Source organism: Tachysurus fulvidraco, chromosome 11 (assembly GCF_022655615.1).
Source record: "Tachysurus fulvidraco isolate hzauxx_2018 chromosome 11, HZAU_PFXX_2.0, whole genome shotgun sequence".
In the NCBI taxonomy this organism is placed as follows: domain Eukaryota; kingdom Metazoa; phylum Chordata; class Actinopteri; order Siluriformes; family Bagridae; genus Tachysurus; species Tachysurus fulvidraco.
Genome location: NC_062528.1, coordinates 13,927,011 through 13,953,376, shown reverse-complemented (window position 1 = coordinate 13,953,376; position 26,366 = coordinate 13,927,011). Strand labels below are relative to the sequence as shown.

General features: G+C 37.0%; 1 protein-coding gene across 2 annotated transcripts in view; it reads left to right on the top strand.

The window, feature by feature from the left end:
* LOC113643423 (LHFPL tetraspan subfamily member 6 protein) overlaps positions 1–25,796 on the top strand; it is a 51,036-nt gene extending 25,240 nt beyond the window's left edge. For both annotated transcript variants that reach the window (XM_027147684.2, XM_027147685.2), the window contains exons 3-4: positions 20,241–20,339; positions 25,039–25,796. In XM_027147684.2, the coding sequence (XP_027003485.1) occupies positions 20,241–20,339; positions 25,039–25,157 (218 nt within the window). In that variant the 3' untranslated portion in view covers positions 25,158–25,796. The remainder of the gene's footprint in view (positions 1–20,240; positions 20,340–25,038) is intronic.
* The last annotated feature ends 570 nt before the right edge of the window (positions 25,797–26,366 follow it).

Below are 26,366 nucleotides of genomic sequence, written 5' to 3'. Positions count from 1 at the left end.
TGACAGACGGAGAGAGAAAAAACTCTTTAAATCTGAATTCTCAGGCTAGAGGAATACATGGTTGAAATTGCTTCGACTCTGTTTGATTGGCAAAGATGGTTCTTAACGAAGAGGAATGAGGAGAAATTAAGGTGCTCACTGAAGCTTATGTGTGATCTTTTTAAAATGCTAATGTGCTTTTATGTTATAGTGTTGAATGTCATGTTCTTCATAAAATTGTCTTTTCCCTATTGAGAGAATGTGTAATGTTGATAAATTAGATATGGCTGCAGAACCATGTTTCTGTAAAAGAGAAAATGTTTCACGTTCACTTCAAAAGTGTCTCATTTTTGGCTGTGAGGATTTTCATACTTTGGATTATCTTGTGATTTTTGTATGTAAAACCATAAATCCTCATTAGTCCAAAAGCCTGCATTTAAATAGCAATATACTTCAATTAAAGGGCTATAACCGAGGAGATGTTTATGTGCTTGTATTAGCACAAAAAGCATTGTGGAAACAGTGTAATAAGCTCTCCAGACACTCATTCTCACTATGTTTGAACAATCATCCTTGCTGTAATTCGGTTAGATGTGCCCTTATCACAGGGGACAGTCAGCATAAAGACTTGTGATGTTACACCAACTTTTCTTGTCTTTTCCATCTAATATAAAATAAACAATATCTAGATAATGAATATTTTATGAACAATTTTATCTATATGTAATGGAAGATGAAAATGTGATTAGGAGAGTGTTTATTTCCTATAAGAGAATATATTATGTATAAGATCAAGGGAATGCTTTTCATATTTTATGTAAACCTTGCACACAGTATTAGCCACAGACATCTGGTTCTACAATGTGTACAGCCGAAATTTCTGTGGGAAAAACCAGACTCGTAGAAGCTTACGGGTGAAGAAGGTGCCTGCACTCCGAACTCCATCCTGTAAGACCAGATGGAATGTCTAAAACAAGCTTCCGCACTATAAATATGTTGGGGGAAAATTTCAAAAGCATAAAAACCACACAATGCAATGTGAGGGCCAGCATAGTGCTTTGACTGGGTTAAACTGCTGTTTTCACAGTGCTTAGTGTGACTGATTTCAGAGCAAGCGTAAAAACGTTCATGACTTCTTTCAGCTCCTGTCAACAGCAATGCAGGATCCAGTTATTCTGCTCTCTGGTTGCTCTGTGCTCAAATCCTGTAGGCCTATTTCATGAATACATATTGTTATTCAGTATCTTGATGCAATCTAATAACTTTGGTGGAAAAAAAAGAAAAGGAGAGAAAATATATTACAGAATGTTTTACACACACAATGGCAGTCGAGCAGCATCCAATCTCCTCTGGTAGATTTATGATTGTCTGACTAGATGGTGATTGAATGTGGAATTGGGGTGGTCTTGAACATCGGTCCGTGCCTCTTATCAAAGGCTTGCATCTTTGGATGGAATGGCTCGTATTTCACAGTGTTAAAGCTTTCCATTAATGGAGTTTGGTTATAACCAGGCCAAGGAAAGAACATGTGAGAATCAATTAAGCCATCAGAGTAAGGACAGTAATAAGAGTTGTAATGGACGGTTTGGGTCTCATGGGGAAATGCACTCTATTCATTACCCTGCTGGAATGGTAGTATTTATCACAGGCACAATAAAGACAGCTGATTGGATTGACTCCAAGTACCAACTCAGGTGCTGGAACAAGGGCCAAACCATGCATACTTGAAGCGTTAACATCTACAAGACAGCTTATATGCATTGGTTTCAAATAAAAACAAATCCTGCTTTTGATTTTTGAATCCACTTTTGGTTGCTGTTTTGGCACAACAATAAAGCAATATCCTTACATAGGGTGAAAACAAAGGCATTAAAAAAAAGGAAATTAAAAAAGAATGTCTGGAATTTTGCCTAAAACCAAGGCAAGATTTAGCTTATCCCATTTGGCAAAAATGTCCTTTTTAGATTATTTGGAAAGTGTCAGAGGACCCTGAGGGGGAGATAAGAATAGCAAAACGACAAGGAAGAGGAGGGAGCAGAAGAAAGAAAAAAGAAAGAACCCTTTGGTACTGTGTATATTTCTGCATCCCATCCCAGGTTGCACCATCTGGTGATGATGTGAAAGCCAACGCCTATGGGGGCGTCAGCCTTATGGTGACAGGAAGCTCTTGCAGGTCCATACAGCATTCAGTAGAACACAGCCTCTAAGAATGGAAAAAAAATGCCTGAAATAAACAAGCCATACCTCACCCAAGAGAACGGTGTGTGGAGCAGCCGTCAACGGTGACCTTCTGCAAGCAAATTAATGCCATCATAACATTTCATTTAGTTGGTTGTGTCTGAAGGGAGAAGCCAGTATAACACAGTGTAATGGGGTCTTGGCATTTGGCCAAGTTCCTCTTGATGGAACATCTTGATGAAAGATATTGATAGCATTTTTATTTTTCTTCCTGCAGCCCACACGACTGACTTTGGGTTGTTGAAGAGATCTTTGAATTAAAGTGAAACAAGGCTATACATGCTATATTCCTGGGTGTAGTTGCAAGCAGTTTTTTGAGCAAATAATAATAATAATAATAATAATAATAATAATAATAATAATAATAATAATAATAATGTGAATTATCATATAGGATGCATCAGGATACATGTTTTGAAGGTGACCTTTGAGTAGGACATTGTTGCCATCTGGCCACACATGGCATCTTTAATCCCTCTGCCACCATCTTACACAATAATTGGTACCTACACCTTGGCACCATACCCAAAATATCTCTCTCTCTCTCTCTCTCTCTCTCTCTCTCTCTCTCTCTCTCTCTCTCTCTCTCTCTCTCTCTCTCTCTATCATATGTTTTTTTTCCACATGCAGTTGTTATTAAAGGAATATTGGGTAGATCTTACACAATTAAAAAATTCTATTAATAATATATTTGCCATCATATACACAGAGATGTCTCCTAGTTTAGAGCGCATAAGATTAGAGCTTATCTTAGGTGTGCCACTATGTTGTGTATTTTGTCTGGCTAAGCAGAATGATACAATTGGATGTTAGCTAGGTTATACACAGTTAGGTATAAAACATAATATACCATCACACAGAAAATACTGACAGCTGTTGTATAAAACATTCTGAATTGTTGTCAAAGTACACAGAAAAAAGACAACAAAAGAAATGTGGAGTAAGACCCTGCTATGAAACATGGACAAAACAGAGTATAACAGACATAACTGTGTAATGTAACATAACAATAGACAAAACTAACGAGAACACGGCACAGCACAGCCGAACACAATGCGACAACAAGCCGAACACAATGCGACAACAAGCCAGTGACAGGGTGGTGACATGAATAGAACAAAAAACCAACACAACATTATTTTTGTCACCATTGGAACCACAACATGAATGGGGAAGCTGGGATACAACAACGGTATGTGAAATACTGACACACCAAATAACTTACTGATTCTCTGCTGTGGTAATTATCCATAAACATTTTAGTTTATTACTGTTTGAACCAGCTGTCTAGGAGGAATATTGCTCGCTAGCTTGCTTATTCGGCAGCCAGTTTCATCTCCTTTATGGTCAGAAGATATGTTTATTTTGGTAAAGCAGCTCACATTTCTACTAGTTTTCCTTTCTTTTGGTGTCCTTCTACTTTTTTGGAGTAGGTCACAAAGCAAGAGTATCTAGTGATCCTTGTTATTTAGCACTAAATATTGCATATCTGACTTGTAAATACACCAACACACAGCCCAGTATGGACCCTATTTAGAAAACTCATAAGACCGACTCCTCATTAGTCTTCTTAGAAATGGTTAAATGGGCCACCCCTTTGATTCTGATGAACTTGCAATGCATGCCCACAGAGAGTAGCCTGGTTTGGTTTGTTTACTTATTTCTCAGCCTGGTTTTTTGTTGTGGCATCTTAATGGACACCGTGTCTGCTTTTCAAAAAGAGACGCTCATTCCCTGCTGAGAGAAATCCTATTTTAGTGTTAGCTAAACAACAGAAAGCAGAATGGAGCTTTGGCATAGGAACAGGAATCCAGGGGAAAAGAAACCACAAAATGGTGATGTTTGATTTCTTGTACACAGCCTATTTCCCATCACTGCTGACGTTTGAGGATGGTCGTGGTCCACTTGTGCTGAAGATATTATCTTCCTCTTTTTATGTGTATGTTTTTGAGTGTTTAGTGCCAGATTTGCTGTGATTTAAAATACTTGGCGTTTGTATTTGTGCATTTTGTATTTATCCTTGACAGGTGTGTCTAATCTGCCTTTCTAGCCTGGAACACATTAAATCCCTCGTGCTTCACACCTTATTTTCACGTTCATCTGTTTTCCGCTGCGTCTGCGGGAACCTTTTTGAGCCTCTCCGTTCTGTACTTCTGCCTGTGAGGGGTTGTGCTAAATGATCAAAGAGCCTTTTCTGCTCCTGATGGAAGATAACAAAAAGGAAAGCTTCATGAACGAATATCTCAGGGTTACATGCTGCTCACGTAGCTCACTGGTCAGTAGTTTTTCTCTTGTGAGCCATCTTTCCATCTCTTTCAGTACAGTTATCTGAGCCTTTTAGATAACTCCTACTAAAATCAATTTTAGCTTAGCCACTCATCAGACAAAGACAGGGCTGTATCAAAGTGAATTGGACTCATAAACACATTTGATGTGAAATAGATCTCATTGTCTTCACTGCACAAAGAATCGAGGCTCTCGTTTTAAGTGTTATCACAGACTTTGACTGAGTTCTCATTTCTTTCCCATAAATACATCTCCTGCTGAACAGAACTAATTTTCCTGAGCATGTTACTCTGGGTGCCCTTTTGTGATATATTGGTACCAGGAGCACACGTGGAACAGGATTTTTTTCATGGACAATATCATTAACTAGGCTCAAATGTGTAAGTGCATTTTGTAAGAGAGTGATGCATGGCCACCCGCACTCATGGTATTACTTATGAACCATTATAGCTCTCAGCGGGAGTTTTCAACAAGGTGTCCCGTCATCTTTAGCTGCTTATTCATCTCCACATCGATTTTAGATGGGAGGTCTGTAGCAGGAAAGGTAGAGGGATAGATAAAGCAAATTGCAAGTATGAATTTCACTTATTATTTTCATGACCTACATCTAAAAGCAATTTATATGGGTCTAGATAGCTTGTCAGGAGTTGATGGATCACTGGTTGGGTCTCTCAGGCAAAAAGTGTAGAGAGGCAATGGGTATGTGTATGTGTAGTAACTTAACAATTTTATTTGCAATGAATTTCATATTGTCACATTGTCCTTTTTGGGATTATATTCAATTTATTGCATTCAAATACATTCACGTTGTCACATTTTACTGAACAATCATGGTAGCACAGGTAATGGGCCTTATCTATGACAGGATTTTGAAATCATTACATTAAGCTGACTGAATTTTTCTTTAATCATATCAAGATGCCTGGAAGGTGTGAGATTGTAAACAAGGTTATATAAAGGTAAAAGGAAAGCACTCTGTACACTTTTTATGAATCCACTATAGTGTATTGATCCTGAGAACACTGATCAAGCTGCATAGGACACACTGACATTGAGTTTAAGGAATGGGCGTGGGGGATTTGTATCTGTGGTGTGTGTGTGTGTGTGTGTGTGTGTGTGTGTGTGTGTGTGTGTGTGTGTGTGTGTGTGTGTGTGTGTGTGTGTGTGTGTGCATGCATGCGTGCGTGCGTGCGTGTGTGTCGGCAGCTCTTATTGTTCTCACTTATTTGAAAGGGGGTGATCTTAGACTTTCCCTGTGTGTTTGTGTGTGTGTGTGTGTGTGTGTGTGTGTGTGTGTGTGTGTGTGTGTGTGTGTGTGTGTGTGTGTGTGTGTGTGTGTGTGTGAGAACATGTTTGTCTCAACCCCCAACTTTTCCACTCAAAGATCTCATCAATATTCCATGCATTCATTAGCACATGCACAAATCTGTGAAAGCATACAGCCCCCAGCCCTATAGTGTGCACACACACACACACACACACACACACACACACACACACACACACACACACACACACACACACACACACACACACACACACACACACACACACACACACACACACACAATATGTGCATGTCTAAGATAATTCTGTAACCATTTTAAGCGTCCATTATATTCAGTCACTTTCTGTATGCACAAGTGCCTCCCTGGTCTGGATGAAACAGACCACTGCACTAATCAGCTCAGAAACTAAAGGGATGCCTGCCACACACACACACACACACACACACACACAAGGTCAAAAGTGATGAAAGGTCTACTGCTTCTAGCCACATTGGTCATGCTTTAATGCAAATTCATTTTCACTAGACAGATTTTATATCTTCTCCTACTCAATATAGTCAGTGGCTCAGTACAGTCAACATAACATTAAATCTCATATCTCATCAACTCGATAACTAAGTCAGCCTTCAAAATGTACCCGCACAAAGATCTCATCAATCCCAAAACAGTATTTACTCTGTCTGTCAGAGCTGGCTTTAATCCCTTTGGCAAATTTTCTCATCTAATTCATTTCAACACATTGAAATAAAACCAGGGTTGTGGTTTGTGGCTGTTGTGATTAAAGCCCCAATTCTGGATTGTGACTTACAGATAGAATTTTATGCAAAACCACTTCACTATTTCTTCAGTCCATTCATTATCTGAAACAAAAACATAATGACATGTGTCTTGCATCAGATCCAAACGTTGTCTGCTCACAAAACAGTGTGCCTTTTGTAGAATTGCCTAAAGCTGAAAAGCTGAACTTATCATTTCTACCAAATGATCTAATGCTGCTTGAACATTTTACAGGGAATAAAATGAGTCATGAGAATTTGAAACACTTGTTTTTAACATCTGGCTTATAAGATAGTTTAACATAATTGTATTGAAACTGCAGGCTGTTACTGTTACCTAGGGAGTCTTTTCACTTGCTTTGGCATGCTTCTATGAGAATTAATTTCTCCCTTCTTTTCCCATGATTTTTTTGTGGAACTAAACTGCATCCAGATGTTTGGTGCACAATTTTCCTTCACTCTGTACTGAATTAAAGTGTTGTTCCAGATGTGGGATGGTGATACCTTAGGTAAAAGTCAGTTTTGTTTTCTAATGTTTCAGAACCACTGAAAGGCAAAGAGTGTAGACGGATATGTAGCATTTATGATACGGCAACATGACTATAATAACTGAAAAGGTTGTATAATTATTCACCCTCCTTGTACCTTTCATTTTGCACTTACTACTTGCAATTAACATGGACCTTATTATGATTTTTATCATTTCATTGTCACAATATATGCAAATGACATACATGTTAATTAAAAGGAAAAAAAAAAAAACAGACATTCCCGGATGCATAAATATTCACATTCCTGGGCCCAAACAGACATAGCACCATCTTGGCTATAATCACAGGATGTATACTTGCATACAGAATTATGGAATATGTGTGTATCAGCTTTGCACAGCTGGATCCTGATATCACATCCCACAACACACACTACACTGATATGTGTATCTGTATCTTTTTTTTTTTTAACAAAATGGCCGACTATACCTTTAAATACAGAACATGTTCTAGACTCAAGAAATTGCTCCATCTTTTGAGAGGCAAAGTCATCAGCATCTCACACTCCAGTTGTACTGAGCTAGAAGGATGTGTTAGTTCACATGGATTTTTGTGGCTGTTAAGCTGATGGGAGAACTCTGGGAGGATGTAGTGTAATGGTGCAATGATCCCAGCTGAATGTCTTATCAGAGGGGTTGTCAGCAGCTGAGCACAGTGTGGTAATGTAGAAGTGGGAGGGATTTACCTTCCAGCATTCTGCAAGGCTCAATCTGCAACGGGATTAATTAGCTGTTTCGACTGGTGGGCTCAAAGATGTTACGGTGTCAGCAGAAGGCCACTGGGTTTCTGAGAAGAAAGAACAGCACAGGCAGATAATCAGTGTCAGTTTGTCTATAAGTGACAAGAATACTAAGACATTTTCTGGATGATCCCTTCATACTTACATATACTGTATAGAGCTTGCAAAGACTATAAGAGCAAGTCCTGGATTGATGGAAATATTTAAATATTGTGTCTCTGAGTATTACTTGGAGTGATGGCGAAATTATTTCCATTCCATTACTGTATATATCTTGCGAGCCGTCAGACTTTTGATTATGTCTGCAGTCCATTTCTCAAATGGAAATGGTATTGTGGTGTTCAGATTGATATGTCCCTGATGATGATTTCGTGGCTTAAGAGCACTTTAGATAGAGAGGTGGAGTGAGTGTATCTGTCACAATACCCCCCCCCCCCACACACACACACACACCAGCCTACAGTGTGACTACAGCCTACAGTGTGACTACAGCCTACAGTGTGACTCAAAATGCAACAAGTGATACTTTTATGTTTTCTTTTGGGTTCATAACATTTGCCATTTTTCCCTTGTCTTTGTCAGATGTTCTGTGTCTTACATTGTTTGTCATTTTGACTGAGTTTGTTTTTAAGTTCTTGCTGAACAATGCCTGTTTATTTTTGACATACATTCTGGATAGGCCATGATCATCTTGTCAGCCTTTGTTCTGTCCCCCACTGTAGATTTTACCATAATAAATCAAAGGCTGAGTTTTAACCATTGTGTTGTCCCTTATCTATATTAATGAATTTTTCTGATGTTAGTGCACATGGATTTTTTTTTAAAGATTTAGTATAGTTTAATGACTTTTAGTGGATCATTTCACAAATATACTGTAGACTACAGTTTTCCGACTCATGTTGTCACAGTTTGTTTCTTGCCTTTGTCTCCTCTAGCTTGCTCATTAGGATGTAGTCTAAATTTGGATTTATACAGTATGAATCTGCCTTGTGACACTGCCTATTGTTAAAGGTTCTATACAAATATAATTTAAATTGAATTTTGATTTGCTGTATAGTGTTTTCTTTGTAGCTCATCTCAGCTGGAAATATTAACTTTGGCAATCATTAGTGCTCAATAAAATTCTGAATACTCCTGAAATTAGTTGTAGAATATTCTAGAATGTGAGGTTTCTCAACTTTGATACTAAAGAGGAGATGTAAACTCCATGTGATCTTTTGCATCTATACAACATTTGTTAGACTATATTTTTATAATCACACCCTCCAGTGTCACCCATATGAGGATGGGTTCCCCTTTGAGTCTGGTTCCTCTCAAGGTTTCTTCCTTGCCGTCTAAGGGACTTTTTCCTTGCCACTGCTGCCTGAGTCACCTCAGACTTGCTCATAGGGGATAAATACATACACATTGTGAACTAAATATATCTAATATTAATCTTGAATTCTGTATTCTATTAATCTTTATATTATTCTTTATATTAACCTTTTGTTCTATGTTTATGTTCTGTAAAGCTGCTTTGAGACAATGTCAGTTGTAAAAAGAGCCATACAAATAAACTTGAATTAAATTGAATTGAACTTTAATTAACAGTAAATTGAATATGACATGTTGAACAGTTTATCTTGTTTAATGCATGCATTTGTAAAATGAATGCTGATTTCATTGGGGCTTTCAGGTTAAGATGTATTCAACGTGAAATTTGCAATTGTATTTTGATGCAGCCAATAAAAGAGGAAAAAACCTGCTGTCAGTCAGTCAGTCATGAACCCAGAGGCTTACACTCGTAAAAAAAAATCTAAATCTAAAATAAACAGAGGCATATGACATTTGAAGATTCAGTGGGTTTTGCTGAATTAAATTGACTTTTTGAAAAACCTACATGTGGGTGTGGATTGTGATTCATACAATCATACAATGATTCATACAATGATTACAGAACACTTTTTGTCTCTGCGTTGTTCGGCTACTTCACCAACAACTTCATACTGTACATATAGATAAATGATGAACACAGAAGGGGATATTGGTGCTAGAGCATAATGTTTGTTAATAACTCTGTTTCTTATTTAGGTGTTTTCTAGTATAAAGTTTAAGACCGATATGTGGAAAACCTAAAAACAGCTTATTTTAGGTCAGAAAAAATAAATAATTGACTCTGTACCTAACTTACCTTCATCATTTTACATTTCTGGCATTTTGCAGAGGCTCTGAGTGTTAAGGGCTGTGATCAGGGGCTCAGCAGTGGCTGTGTGGTGGACCTGGGACTTGAACTCATGACCATCTGATCAGTAGTCCAACACCTTAAACACTAGGCTACCGCATCCCACGGACTCCTCACTATGATGTCCACCAATGCAGTTAGCATATCATGAAAAATGGAGCTTTTTTAAATGTTTGTTTATTGATTATGTAAATCAAACTAGCAGACCTTCAGCAACCACTTTTTTCTGGACAGGGTGCTCCAAAGTGAGCACAAGGTGGGAATAATTCTGGTTTTTTTTTATATATAAGCATTTTTCTATCTATATTTATGCATACTGCATTGTCTGCTGTATGCCCTCTGCATTAATAATACACCTGTGAACAGAATTCCTTTAAATTGGTGGTAACTGACAGTGTGAATTTTATTTAGTAGTGTGCAGTACATTTAATCATACAGAGAAACGAGTGAGGAAAGTGCACCGCTCCACTGCACACTGCTGTGAGATTTTCAGTCAAAATCACTGGCAGCTGTCATATTCATTGTAAAAATCCTCACACATCAATAGAATGTTTAACTGCCTTAATAGCAAAGTCACACACAGAAGTCCACACTATGGTGTCTAAGCTGTGACGTGCCCGGAGGTCCTTGCAGCAGTTTAACAAAGAGGCTGGACCTGTATGTATTTTTTAAAGGTAGTATTATAAAAATGAACATTTGACAAGAACATTGCCCTGTAATTATGCAGTTTTTGTCAAAGCCATCCTTTATTTTTTCTACTTTCTACCAAAGTGAAGCACAGAAATTGTTAGTTTGGTAATCTTCAGGAATGTGAGTTGAATCCATTATGATGGCTTTCTCAGCAATAAGCAGAGACAGGTATGTGGCAGGCATTGCCTCAGTACTCCATGTTTTTCTCTTGTCTGCAAGGGTTTGGGTTCCTCCCACCCCCCAAAACATGTTACTCTAAACTGCCCTGAGGCATGAATGAGTGTATCTGTGTGGCTGATGCTCTGTAATGGACTGGTGTTGTGTTCAGACTGTATCCCTGCCTCATTCCCAGGCTTGCCAGGATGGGTTGAATGAATGAACGTTTAGGTGCCTTTGATAGAGGTTTTTATACAAACTGTTTCTAAAGTAATTTTTCAAAGAGCACATTGAATCACAATTTAAACAACTGACAAAATGGTTTTGAAATATTACATTTTACTGTTATTCTGTTCCTGGGAATAGCTCTGGATCCACCACAACTTCTATCCAGGCCCAAGTGCTTAATGAATGAATGAATGAATGAATGAATGAAGGATTCTCTTATTAATCCAATAGATATTTTCAAGTAATCATCACACTCAATAAGAAAATGAACATGATTTATTATGTATCTAATTAGTTGCTAAATGGAGGCCTCTGAGTTCATCAGGACAAAAGTGGGTCAGGTTGCGTGGGGTCAGATGCTGACATGACAGCTATTGAGACAAGGAACAAAAATCATCCTTGTCTAAGAGTTCTGGTGATTTCTCCCGTGGGAACTGGTCGTGCTATTGTTCAATAGAAACAACCAGCAGTGTAACATAGAATGTCATTCTGTCTAATTATTATAAAAGTATCAACCATTAGTAATAGTCCACTAACAGCATTTGATTGCTTGTCACCCTGTTTATGTCAAAAGTTCTATTGGACTGTTTTACAAATCATATAACCCTGTAATCAGCTGTCAGCTGACCAGTTTGGTTTGGAGGGCCGGTAGGCGTTCGGGGTTGAGCACAAGCATTATGAATGGGATGTACCTGGTAAATGCATTTTATTTATTGCTCAACTTTATAAAATGCATTATTACTGCATTTGGAAGTAGAGCTGTCCTCAGGCATTAATACTTTTCTTGATGATGTTGTCAATACAAGCCCATTTCTTTATTGGATCAGTGCGGCTGATAATATTGATCATAATCATCACTTGAAATGATGTTAGATTTACATGAGAGAAGGTTCAGGGTAAAAAGAATGTTCACAGCTTTGTGTACATCTAAAGAATGCCTACAGTCACTAAGCAGGGTGCTTTGACCTTGGTCTTTAGGAGGTCAGTGACTGGTAGAATATGTATGATTTTAAACCTAAATTATAGCTGAAATATGTTTAGTTTGCTGGTGTTTAGATGCAGACAACATCTGTGTTCTAGTTGTGGCTATCAGACTAGTTGTCATCTAAAATTCTCTACTCAGATTCATCACTGGGGTGAATACAGACAATCCTAGGACAATGCTTGAGAGGCAGGAATACACCATGGATAAGATGAGATGCCAGTTCATTGCAAGGCACAATGCACACACACACACACACACACACACACACACACACACACACACACACACACACACACACACACACACACACACACACACACACACACAACCTTGGGGCAATTTAGTTGAGTCAAACTACTTACTGGCATTTTTCGGAGCAAAGAGGAGAAGATAGATTCAGAATAGAGGTTAAAACATGCATAGAAACTCCACACATTCTGCAACCAAAAATCAGGATCAAACTGGAGACCCTGGAGCTGTGAAGCTGTAGTGCTTACTAATTACTCATTCTCGCTTTTAATTTCAGATGATGATCAAATCTGAATGGTGTGAAATTATGTTTGTTCGATGTCTTAACTTCAAAAGAAATGTATTCCTTTGGACTTTCATTCATTCTTATCCACATTCTGGTGTCTGAATTTCCCATGGAAGTTTCTCCAGTCTTAAATACTAATGCTATAGATCCTTTTCTTTGGATTCCCTCACCCAGAAATAAAGCTCCTACAAGAAATCCTCTGATTCTGTTTGAATTCTATGCAAAACTTTGGCAGAGTTGCGGGAGGTCAGTTAAATACTTTGACAAGTGAACAAAGAAAATGTGCGGAAGATCAAAACCTAAAAGTATCTTGTCTGTCTGGTCTTTTTTCACATGTGGGTGTTAGATGTCTTAGGATCATCTAAGCAAAATATCACAACTCCATTATCACTTACCAAACAATATCACCAAAATATTTTAATCTTACCGAAATAATATAAACAGAAAGATATGGATTATGATATTAAGAATACTCTTTTAATCACTGAACATTTAATGTGTTCTCAATTTGCTCTGTTAATCCCCATGCTTCTGACCCCATCCTTTCTCTTTTGCTTATGTAAAAGACAAATCTTGTCCAAAACTCTCCTTCACCCCTTGCACTGTTTTCACAACTCTTCTTCTTTCTTTCCCACCTCTTCGTCCTCCAAGTCCAAGAATGATGGGATACTCTTTTAAAACGGCCTCCAGACCTATTCATGTCACCCCTTTTCCACTGAATAACCAAGCCAGTCATTATTTTTCCCCTCTCTCTCCTCTCCTTTCTCCATCTATTTGAATGCTAATTGAGGAGACCATTGAGAGCAGGGGACACAGAATTCCAGAAACCCCACTGATAAAACCGGGGAAGAGTTGGAAAAAAAAAAAACGAGTGCCTCAGAATAGTGACATGACCTTGCTTTCATAACAAGAAAGAATTTCACATTGTTTATGTGAACCTTCAATTACTGGAGTGGAGCTCACTTACTGTACCAAACATTTTAACATGGATAAACATAGACCAGTCATTCAAGTTTTATTTCTTGTGGTGTACCGTGACATTCCAATTTTACTTTTATGCCATCGCTCATAGTCAGATGTAACATCTACTGTATTTGGCTGAGCTTTTAAATCTGTTATATAACAGCATGGTTGAATTCTTAATTCTGATTGGACGGAAGGAAAGAAGTATTGATTTCTTTTCTATACCAGCACAGATCTGTGGCCACTTAAAGATATGATCATTTCTGTAGTAAGAAATTACACAAGGATCTACATGCACTACATAAACATTTACAAAATATACTGTATGTGTATTTGTGAAGTATATTTAGCATTTTTGAACGGAGTCTCCAGTGTTACCGCTTTGTAAATGCCAGATTTAAAGCTGTAATCTTTTCTCAAATCAGTGTTTTCAGTACAGCAAACGTTGCAGTTTCTCTATAACATGACAAGCTGTATGCTTGGTAAGGTTGGTGAGGGAACTGCTTTTTTATAGCTGCTATGATAGCGATAACAGGCACTAACTTATTTCACAGATGTTGCATGATTATAACTACAAAATGGATAAAAGTAACTAATTGTATTTCATACAATCTTTAAATTCATGGGCAAATTGCTGTAGTATAAGATGAATAAAACAGTTTATTTCCAAACCACACATTCATCAATTATTATCTACAACAGCATGAGTAACGTTTTATTACCATTGTTAAATTCTCTAAACCGTTACATTTTGTGGAGTGTTTTCTTTACACACAATTAATATAATGAAATATATATACAGCACCAAGTAAACTAAAAATATCTTATATTCTGTTTAATTCTCCATCGCAACATATTTTCTTTAAGTGTTCAAGGTTACAAATAGGTTCTTGTCTCACTGGGCTTTTGTTAAACTCCACAATTTCCTCAGTGTATGAAGTTTGCATCTTAAATCTTTAATTACTTGTAAGTAGACATAATGGTCTTAGATTAGACTGAATAAGTAGCTGTAGTTCAATCAGCAAGAATCAGAGGAAGCAGCAACCACTGACAAGTGCTCATCAGGGCCCACTCATGGCTGCATATAGAACACTAATGGAGGAAAAAGGGATGTTTTGGTGGTAGACCAGGTCATACACACTGTGAAAGATAATGTAGTGTCTGTAAGAGGTATTGAACATTGAGGAAATGTATATGTGGGTATGAGGAGTAGAAGGATGGATGTACTGTATATTGTTTGCCATACAGGTTATGTTTATCATGTCATATTTTTTCAGTAAGATAAAAGTTTTCATTATATTTATATGAATTATAAATAATTCATTATAATAGCCATTAGTAGTATTACATAATAGTATTAGTGAGTCACATATTGCATATTGCATATGTTATAAATAAATTGTTAGGTCTGCAAATTTCAAATATACACCCTGTAGCTATACAACTCATTTGCATTTTTCTCATTTCTGTTAAGGCTCTGTACTTGCATTGGCTTTGCATCACATTGTTTAGAGGACACTTCTAGTGCTACTATGGTTTTTACAGTGCTTAAGAGTTTTCCTGTAGTCGCAGGCTGTGGGTTTTTAGCACTAGCCAGTTGCAGTTTCCATGATTGTAGTGGTCAAAGCAGATGCACCTCTTTTTTCACAGTTTTTGAAATGTATTTCATTATTACACATTCACTGTTTTTTTTGTTTGTTTGTTTTAGTTGTGTAATTGCAAATCATTTGTCAGGTGTGTCGAGGAGTGACATTTTAACAGACATTCTAAAGACTACAGCAAAAAATTAAATTCACAGGCTTTTCCAGTAAATAGAGGTTGTCTGCACATTATTTATTGATAGAGAAACACTGGTTCTCCAGAGAGAATACCAAAGAAATCTCATTACAATCTGCTGTGTCTATAGCATTTATAAAAAATGATATGCATGGTAATATAAATAACACACAATCCTTGTGCTTACTGAAAGTAAAATATTCTGTTGTAGGGTTTTATCTTGGAAAAGACTTTAAGGTGCTAAATGGAAAATCGTAAATATAAAAGATCCAATATCTTTTTTCCTTAACGACACGAATCTATGATGGATAATTGGTTAACCACTGTTGTTGGCTTTGCAATGAGCTAAAGAATCTGTATAGAATTCTGTATTAAATTCTATACAAATTCTTTATGCTTGGGGAAAATATTTATTATTATTTAATTATTAAATTCTGGTACTAACTAAAATAGTTAATATCCCATAAACTGAAAGATACTTTTAGGAATATTAAAGAAATGCTTTACTTCAAAGAACTATTATTCTAAAATTTGGGTTTGTAGCAAGATATAAACTATATAGATGATCCGTCCACCATCAGCCACAAAGCAATCTGTAGAAATCTTTGTCTATTTGTCCATAAAAACCTCATGAGAAATAATATTCGTTTAGCACCATAATTGTTGTAATAATTACTATAAAATCGTGTCTTCTATATTTTAACAACTGTAACCAGCAGTACAACATGTTTAGTGTTTTTCACCAAGGTAAAGTGTTTGGTGTGTGTCCAGGACACCAAATTCCATGTTGAAGAGAACAGTAATGAATATTTTGTTGTCTGTCTTGTGATCTGAACATCTGACTACTTTGCTGCATTAAAGGTCTCCAGCTGGATTTGATGGCTCTCTTCCAGAGTAACTTGGTGTACTATGATCTAGTCATTAAATGCTTTTCACTTATTTGCTCAGTGCTGTATGCCTGGAACATCAGCATTAACCTCACTTCTACAATGTTACATTTCCAAAAGCTCTAATGAAGTGTTCAGATCAAGTGGAAAAAGGAGTAATAAGAAGAATAAACACTGATAAATCTGCATCAGTCCCTTTGGTGCTCATCAATTATGATGCATTTATTCCCAACAACCTAAAGTATATTTATCACTGTACACAACTTCCAAAATAGCTTTTATAATGTGTAAACACATTAAGGAGGGATGCCTCCAAGCTCAAGCTGTCATTCATAAGTCTGCCCCCTTGGCATTTTGGCATATCTGCAGTTGCCATTTCCATTCTTAGTAATCCTCACCCACCCTCTTCACCACCCAAGCTCAGGCTCTCAATATCCCACATAGGGAGTGTGGAGGATGAGATTAAGCATGCAGAATACCTAATGAAATGCAAAGGAATGAGCAATGAGAGGCCACATGGTGAAAATCAGTCTGCTACTCATGCGCATGATATGTTTGTATGAACAAACACATGCTAAAACAATTTAGATATGTTACATCGGTGTTCCTGAATTAGCCTCCCTACCCAACCATGCACATGATTCTGTGTTTGTCTGTGTTGGAGCTCTAATATTCTGTCACCTTAGAGAAAAGATTCACTGTAATGCAATAAAAATCATTCTGACTGTTCACCATAACCCTGTTATGAAAGATTTCTATCCTGATGGGAGCGTTCTGTTTTAGGATGACTCCATTCCATGCACAGGGCATGAGGGTTCACTCGAATGGTTTCATGAATATAAAGATAATGTAGATCATATGCACTGACCTTCATAATCACCAGATCATTAACCAACCAAACACCTACAGGAGAGTTTGGAGTGATTTGTTTGACTTGTTCTCCACCACCACCAAGACACCACTTGAGAGAAAATGTTTCAGAAGTATGTTAGAACTGTTCTAATCAATGAACTGATCGTCTTACTCAACCTCATCATATTTGTTTTTCTGCCATCTGTTTGTTATTCAAAGCACTTGAATTGTTAATTCTTTATATAATTGAATTGCAAAGTTTTGATATAATTATTCAAATGTGTGAAAGATGTTCAAATTGTCATGACATCAAGTCAAATTTAACCCACCTCTGTGGGAAAACTGACCTGGCTCACAATAACAGTGCTGAGGAAGTATGGAATGGGATAAGATTTTTATTTTTTTGACCAATGACCATTACCTTCAGATCCAACTGCTGTAAACCTCAACAGTGAAAAGTAAATTGTTCTTTGTTATGGTTACATAATTCTGTATCCTAATTGAAAAGGTTTAGTATTCCAGACCCAAATGAGCTTTTCAGTGGACTTCATTATGTTTTTGTGTAGGAATGTACTGTATGGATGTGCAGGAACATCAACAGCCAACATCTGCTACAAGTTCCATGCTTGTTGGAGCTGATAACATGCTTTGCTAAAGGATTGATGAATAGAGCATGCACATGAAGAGAGAGAGAGAGAGAGAGAGAGAGAGAGAGAGAGAGAGAGAGAGAGAGAGAGAGAGAGAGAGAGAACAGAGAGGAGGAAGATAAAAGAGAAAAAAGAGTGAAGCTATACTTCAGTTGAATGATCGCTGGAGACTGGAGCCACCTGCTTCCCTTATTCTCTGTCATCCAGCTTTTTATAATGAAAGAAATGAATTGAAATGGAGTGCATGTCATAACTTATGCACTGGATTTATTATTGTCTACTTTTCACTGGTTGTCCTGTGTCTGTTAGTGGATTGTGTGCTAGGCAATTAGGGCTCGAGGACATGTACATACTTGTGATTATTTCTTCTGGCTTTTTTTCATCTGAACAAAATTGGCTTATATTTTGTAGCTACAACACCTTGCAGTTCTTAAATGACAGAGTATTTATATCTAATTCTGTGCAAATAGTTGTTGCACTTTAGACATTCATGAGATTTAACAAAATGAATATATTTTATTTTTTCCAAAGCTATAGAGAGAAGAAAATCTATTCTCCTTTTGTTTCTGTTTTTCAACACCACAGGACATTTCAACCTGATTACACGCCTCTTTATCTGTTGACATTACTGACGACTTGAAAGAGATTTCACAATTTTTTTTTTATAATTTAGAACGAATATGCTTTTTCAATATGGCTTTGAACTGTGCATTCTCTCAGTTGTTATGGCAGGCACCAGAAGATTATATGAGCTCCAAAAAAATTGCAAAAAAAAATTTCAGCAGTGTTATTTTAATAGTGACCATTAGAGAATCCTGGAAGCTTTTGATTCAGCATATTTTTCGTCTCATCTTTTGAGTGTTTCGCTGTGGTAGAAACCCACCCACACTTCAAAACTAGGACAGTGAGTCAAGAGAAAGAGACCCGAGAATCTGAAATTGTTGCATGTAAACAGACATCTATATAATTTTACTTTAAGTTAGAAATGTCTAGTGTTTGTGAAGCTCTGTCTATCCATGAGGCATAATCACTGTCCATAGGAAAAGACAAGTTAAATAGACATAGGGAAAAATCATGCACGAAATGTACACAATAATTAGGGCAACAAGCTAATTATGAAACAAAAGGGGGTCAAAACAGAAATAAAGACACATGGCAACATAAAAAAAAATCATGTGCCATAAAATAAAGTCATTGTTGTGCTGGGAATGGCAACATGTGACTGCGTTGCAATGATTGCATGATTATTGATTTTGTCAGGTTGTTTCTTACACAATACATTCTTTTTATGATCATCAGCACCATCACTTAGGTGATATTTTCATTAAAATATAATTATGAAATTCACCATACAGCGCACTTCTGTGGAGGCTGAGAAAAGCTGTGAGTGCCTTATTAGGTGCAAATAAATGCTATCACCACTGAACAACATGTTCACCATGCCTCTCTGCACACCAGCGGATTTGAGGATCCTTTCCATTCTGGTTACATATCCTGGCTGTGAATCCTTCTGTGCAGTCTTTTAACAACTACTTTATGCATTCTGTATATTCTGTGTTAAGTCCCAGTGAGTTTACGTAGGAAAGCTGTCGAGTGTCGATGTGCTCTTTAGTGGAGTGTGGCTATAAGGAATGTATCTGCCTTTCCTCATTTCTGAGGCACATGATAGTCTTGTGTAGGGATTGATTTATTCCCCTTATCTCTCTCTGCCTCTCCATGCAGAAAGGTTATCCAGGGTTGGGCCTAAGCATGTCTCGCTCTCTCCTTGACTGGCCCAAAACTGATAGGCGAGCAAGAGGCAAATTGGAAGGGATTAACCTCATGTGACAGCAAAGCCCTCAGCCGGAGCATTGAGAGCTAATATCCATCCAGCACTGACCTTGCAGCTCGGTGCTGAGACCCAGTGAATAGAAAAAATGCAAAGAGCAGCAAGAATCCTCTTGTGACACCAGAAATGAGGCTGCAAGAGGGACTGGGGTTCAAATGAGGTCTTTTAGATTACTTTTAATATCACTTACTGCCACAAAGCAGCTTAAGCAGGCACCAAATTATATATTAAAAGTGTTTGCTGAGCTCTTCATCTTCATGCCTAGACTACAGAAAAGAATTGCTATAGTTAGTCTATTTCCCTCCAACTCTCGTCTTTTGTCATGTTCAGCAGTACTGAAATTTGTTTTTTTTATTATTTATTTATCTATTTTTAAATGCTCATGTAAGTAATACATGCTGTCAAAGAGCCCTCAGTGGGAAAATGAATTATCAGGATATATGATGCCTTCTCAAGACCAATACTTTTAAATGGTCTTTTACTGAGCACACTAAAAAAACTCCCAATAGAGGTGATTTTGTTCCGTTATGAGTTCTGAGTAGAGGGAGACTTGTTTAACATGACAATTACTTAAAAAAATTTTTTTTTATTGTATTTCTGTGTCTTCTCTGCAGGTCTTCTCATTGGCTCTGGATGTGCCCTGTACCCTCTCGGCTGGGACAGTGAGGAGGTCAGGCAGACTTGTGATAACCGCTCAGACCAGTTTGAACTGGGTGAGTCCATCTAACTATATCATTTGAAAGGAAATTCATTTGTCTCACCAAACGTATTGCCTTCATGCTGGAGCAATGGCATGAATAATCCTTTTACTTGACTAATGTTAGTAACACTCATCATGTGCCAGCTAACACAGAATGTTATCAAAAGGTTCAGTAATGCATTTGACAGAATGTAGGCTGCAGTGTTACAAATATAATGTTGCTGCAATGCACTGAAAATATAATGTGACTGAAAATGATTAAAGCCATCTAATCTAATCCTAAAGTCAGATGTTTGTGTAGAATTCTAGCTGGTAGAGCTGTTTATCTCACCGCTTTTGAGGAAACATACAGTATTTTTATCATTTAAGCTAATCCTGAATGTCATTTGAAGAAAAATAGTAGAAGAAACAAGTTATATTTGACTATAAAAAGCTTATGTGGCTGATCACAGAATACCTTTCTTCTATTGTACCAAACAGGACTTTATTTCATATAGTCTATGAGTATATATGAGCTCAGTGACTATTTATATATAGCCTTTGTATATATATTTTAGCAACATTGTGACATATATTACCTTTTCAGCATATCTCAAACTGTATTCCTAACTAATGAAGTGCTGCCTTCTAAGACACAAACTCATAAGGCAGCATCAAGGCATCTACCTTCTATTTTTTTTTTTTACCCTAAGGTTTGTGATTTGCTTCATGACATTCAGAGTTTCAGAAGTAACACATACCACAAGTGTGGGGTGTTTCCATCATCACAGTGAACATATATAAATGCACCACAAGATCATGAGATTGTTCATGGTAAAATATCTCCAAATAGAAATGATGCAGTTATTTCATGAACCTTAGTGAACTGTTAGTTGGGTATTAGCATAACTCTAGTAGGATTTGAACCTTGTGTATAATGCAGCAATCATTAATCTTCAATTCTCCAGTGATGGCACTTCTGGATTCTGTGTGAGATATTTGATTTCACAGAGCTAACAGAAGTATTTAGAAGTAGAGCTAAGCTAAGCCGAGCTAATACAAATGCATAATAATAAATCTGACTGAAATTGGAATTCATATCGTGCAGTATTAAACTGCCTTCTGTTAGATTTATTGTTCAGCTGCTGATGTAAATGTCACATGCTGACAAAAGAACTTCCTCATGTGAAAAGTGTGGTAATATTAACTATGGCAATATTAGGTTCGCAAGGTCTTATTGACGGGCATCTGAATTTATTGATTGTTTAACTGTGTTTCATCAAAAGTACCAAACATGGTAAAGAGAAAGCTTGTAATACTTTAATTCTTACCAAATCCCACTAAGCTCATGGTCGTGTCCTTTTATGGATGTTGATTAGCCACTGTGTCCTTAGTTGTCATGGTTAGACTAAAATCAGGGCTGAACTCCTTTCCCTGCTAGCACAATCACATCACATGTCCATGTCACATGTTTAACCTGTTCTGTATTACTTTTAATAAGTAACCCTATTTCAATTCTGGTTGCTGTGCATGTCAAGCTTTTTGGAAGAATTAAGCCCCTTTTTAGCCTGCATCCATCTTCCTCATTTCCTGGACCTGGGAATTGTTCCACTGGTGCCAAAACTCGAAAAAAGACACCATCATAGAGCAGAGATCCACTTACTACATGGGAGAAGTTTGTGGACTTTTTAGAACCCATACTTTATTAAGATGAGATGCAAAATAGGTATCGCAAAATGATGGAGCATCTCATGCAGACCTTCCTGCCTGCAGGATGAACAGTACTACAGACTTTTAGGTTTGAGTTGACTGAGAAAGTTAGAGGCAGGCTTGGAACAACTATTTTACTTTTATTTTCAGGCCTGGTCCATCAGGTGGGTATTCCAGCTCTAGCCAAGATGGGATCTTAACATGACCCAACAGCATTCTTGTGCCACTGTGTGGCAGATGACCCACTGTAATGACAGACATGGGTGAAGTTTGTATAGTTTATAAGTCCAGTTCCTGCAAGAGAAACACTACTACAAGAACTTTTATCTGCAGAGGTTTGAGTTGACCATGAGTAAGCTGGAGGCAGGTTCTAATTGTGCTTTATTTTTCATCATATTTTGGCGTTTCTGTGCTTTTATTTTCTATACACAACCCTGTGCTGGTTGGCGCTCTCTCTCACAAGGTGCTAATCTCTCCATTTTTTAACTCTCTGCAACACAGAACATTCATTTCATCTAATTCCCTCCTGGTGTGCAGTCCTTACATCTCACCTTCTACAGCTTTGACCTCCATTCACAAACCGGCGCTCAAGCATGCTGCTATTTCCATACTGATTCTGTTGTCTTTTAACATTTTTTCGTCATCTGAATTATACCTTCAGGGTCTTTATAATCTAACTTTGAATGCATAAGTACCCATTACAGTGTAATTTACTCACTGTTCATGAATGCAAATGGCAGTTGAACTTAATGCCCCAGTTGAAACTCACTTTTGCAAAAAACAGCACTGTGTGTAATCCAGCAGAAAAATGTGCACGCTGTCAGCAAGTGTTGAATGGGAATTATGGTGTTAAAGCCTTCAGTACTATATGTTCCACTTTTGACATGTAATTACACTATCACCCATTTAAATGTATTATGTTTGAACTCTGAATATTTGATGTCTGATTTTGTCCATAAGATCATGCGACTAAAATGCAGTTTTTTTGCTGCAACATCTCAAGCACCGAGGTAGATAAAATAAATGGTACTCTGTCATGTTCTTTCTCTTTCCTTCATTGTTCACAGCTTCATAAATATAAAACTTTCTCAGGGGAAAATGTTGAGCGTGATCCCAAAGCATAGGCGCTGTTCATCATATTACAGCATAGAGACAAATGTGCAGCACAGAACAAATGTCCAAGTCTGACCTTTAAAGAAAGTGCTTAGTTTCTAAAGGTTCTCCTAGCATGAAAAAAAGCCATTGTTGTTTAAACGAAAGGCAAAAATTCAGTCCAACTTATGAATCAGAATAACACAATGAGAACACAAGAGCTACAAGATACAAAGAGCTCCAATAAGAGCCTAGAGAGGTTTTATGCTAACTGGTTTTTCTCTGTGTTGAAACTAAATCGACTGTCCACCTTCTTTGAGATATTATGTTTTTTCTTGTTATTATACTGTATATCATGAGACAAGTGGAAAACATTATTGTATTTTCCATCAAATTATGCACAGTTAGCTAAAAACCACAGCTCCTGTCTTAGAGAGAATGTTTTTCCTGTTTTTTTTCCCTGTCTATTTTGTATTCAGCTATAACTGCTCTGTAAGAGACCACCATGAAATAATATCTGTGGAAATAGAGGTTGTTAAAGGCCAATGCATGGTTTATTATGCTGTTTGTCATCTTAGAATATTTCAATGCTACAGTATAAACAACACTGATTTCAGCAAAAAAAAAAAAAAAAGCATGTCGGTGGAGTTTAACAATCAAACGTGTAGTGTGTTATCAAGATTTACTGGAGAAATGTGAATGCTCTAGAATTTTTTTAATCACCAAACAGTCTTTAAATCCAGACACAGAATTTAAAAGTTTGTGAAAAGGACGAATGTTTGTTAAAGTATGCGTTTTTTTGGAAGACAAGGGAAGACAGCAAATACATTTCATGGTTCTACATCCTCCTTCAGTTTGGTTCTTTAAATGAGTTTCACTGGGGTTTAGTTCCTCTGTGTGATGCATGACTGGCCCTGTTTCACACCAGGGAGCAACACTTTAAGATTGTAAATGGTCTTTTGTTGTTGCGCTTCTGAAATCAATAAGACAAGTCTTACACTAAGCCTTACTGCGAAGATATAAGTACCTTATTTGTATATACTACAGTGTACATTTCTAAAAAAAATCATCCATGGCAGGAGATTTAAACTCCTCACTCTTGGAACTATGTACCATTTTCAATGTGAATTATACTCTTTAAGATCAGGGCCATGGCTAGTTCTTCAAGGCTAGAGCTGAAAATTTCAAAAGTTTAATGCATGCAAGAATGACAAACTAATACCAAGGTATGAGTAAATGCATTCATAAGGACAGAATTATAACCACCATGTAAGAGGACTAACCTAGAAAAGTAATAGTATAACTATATTAGTAATATATCATATTAGTCATAATAGTATAGTATAGTATAGTTTAGTATAGTGTAGTTTAGTATATAGTAAGAAAAAATAGATTACAGAATCTAATACAATCAGATTTTTGACAGTTTTTTTTATTGCCCCAACCACCTGAAATGCATTTTAGCTACATTATACATCTTTAATCTATTTTTTCAAACTTTTTGACACCCACATTTCTTACTACAGTATATACTATATGCAGGTAAAGACTAGTTGGCATCTTTAGGGCAATTAAAATCCCGGTGCACAATTAAATTTTTTTTTGTAGTATATAACTGTAACCATGAGTAAAATAGCTGTGAAAGAGTGGTGATCAAATGCACAGAGTTTTTTTTTTACTTTTTAAATCAGAGATGCTAACCAGAGAAAAATTTGAAGTGCAAAAGCATGTGGTTGGAATCTTGTAGGAACACTTTCCAGATACAAACCTTAGAAAGAGGGTTTGTCTAAGACATTACCGGGTCTTAAAACAAGTTTTTGTTATTCTCCGTTTGAAAATGGTTGTGTTAATTGAAGTGGACTCAAGAGTAATTTTTGCCACTAACTTCTTTGTGTGTGTGTGTGTGCGTGTGTGTGTGTGTGTGTGTGTAGGCTCGTGTGAGATCGGCTGGGCGTATTACTGCACCGGAGCGGGCGCAGCTACAGCCATGCTGATCTGCACCTGGCTGGCCTGCTTCGCTGGCAAGAAACAGAAGCAGTACCCATATTAGGAGAGACTCAGACAGCTTTAGCTTTATCTTCAGCTTTAAGCACAGAGCCAACAGCACAGAGCAGCCAAGGACGAATGCCTCAGTGTGGACTATAGAGAGCAGAGATGCTCTTTCTCCTAAGGCATGAGCACTTTCTTCATTCTTCTTTTTCTGGCTGCTGGAATCCTCTCATCGCTGAATGCTCACATGGAAGTATCTTTTGACATAAAATAGACTGATCACACACAGCAAATGATGCTCTCTCATATCAAACATGTCTAGAGGAGATATGTCAGATAATTAGAAGGACCAATTACCCTTGTTGTCTTCTGTTACAGAGTGCTCTTTTTTTTCTGTGTACTAGAGCTGGTAAAATCTGTTATAAAGATAAACATCCATCGTTATTATAAATTGTTTATATTTACATAAAACTACAAAATGCAATAAATGTCATATTCAACATCCATTGTTAAATAAGCATTATCAAAAGGTTAACGTCTATCATTTTATGATCATGTATACTATGGAAACAGTATACACTATAATCGTACATTATGATATACAGTATATGCTTCATATCGAAACACGTTTTGTGATAATGTACAAAACATGTATTAGCCATTATATGTTGTAAATAAAACAGAATTTTCATCAACAGAATGTTTGTTGACTTGAGTTTTCTATGTACAGTCAGTTGGTTTTCTTTTAGACCGCTTACAGAGTATTTAAGAGTCGATTTAATGCAGTAATATAATACATCTGGGTCTGTAGTGCTATTTTATGCTCGAAGTTTGGCGTAGGCATCTGGGGTGTTCATTACCTGCTAGGTGTATTGCTTTGACATCTAACTTTTGCTTCATAATATTGGATTTCATAAATAAACAGGATATTTTCATGTGTTATGTGACTACAAAATGACAAATCGCCCAAAATAATCTTGTAGAATTTGCCCTTTGTATTTTCACAAAGTATGAAGGAAAATAAATAATTTGACTGAGGTGCATATATTTACACTTACAAATTACATTCACAAGGAAAAAACCTCACTGCCTGCTTTAATAGGAACGTTCCTGCTCATTCATGCTATTATCCAAACAAATGGCCTGTATCTACATGATTTCTTGAGTTGTTATACTGACCCCTGATCTGCTGTCGAGAGTGAATGTGTGTACAAATGTTTCTATTAAAATCAACAATGGGTGTACATTTTACTAACCATTTGATTTAAAC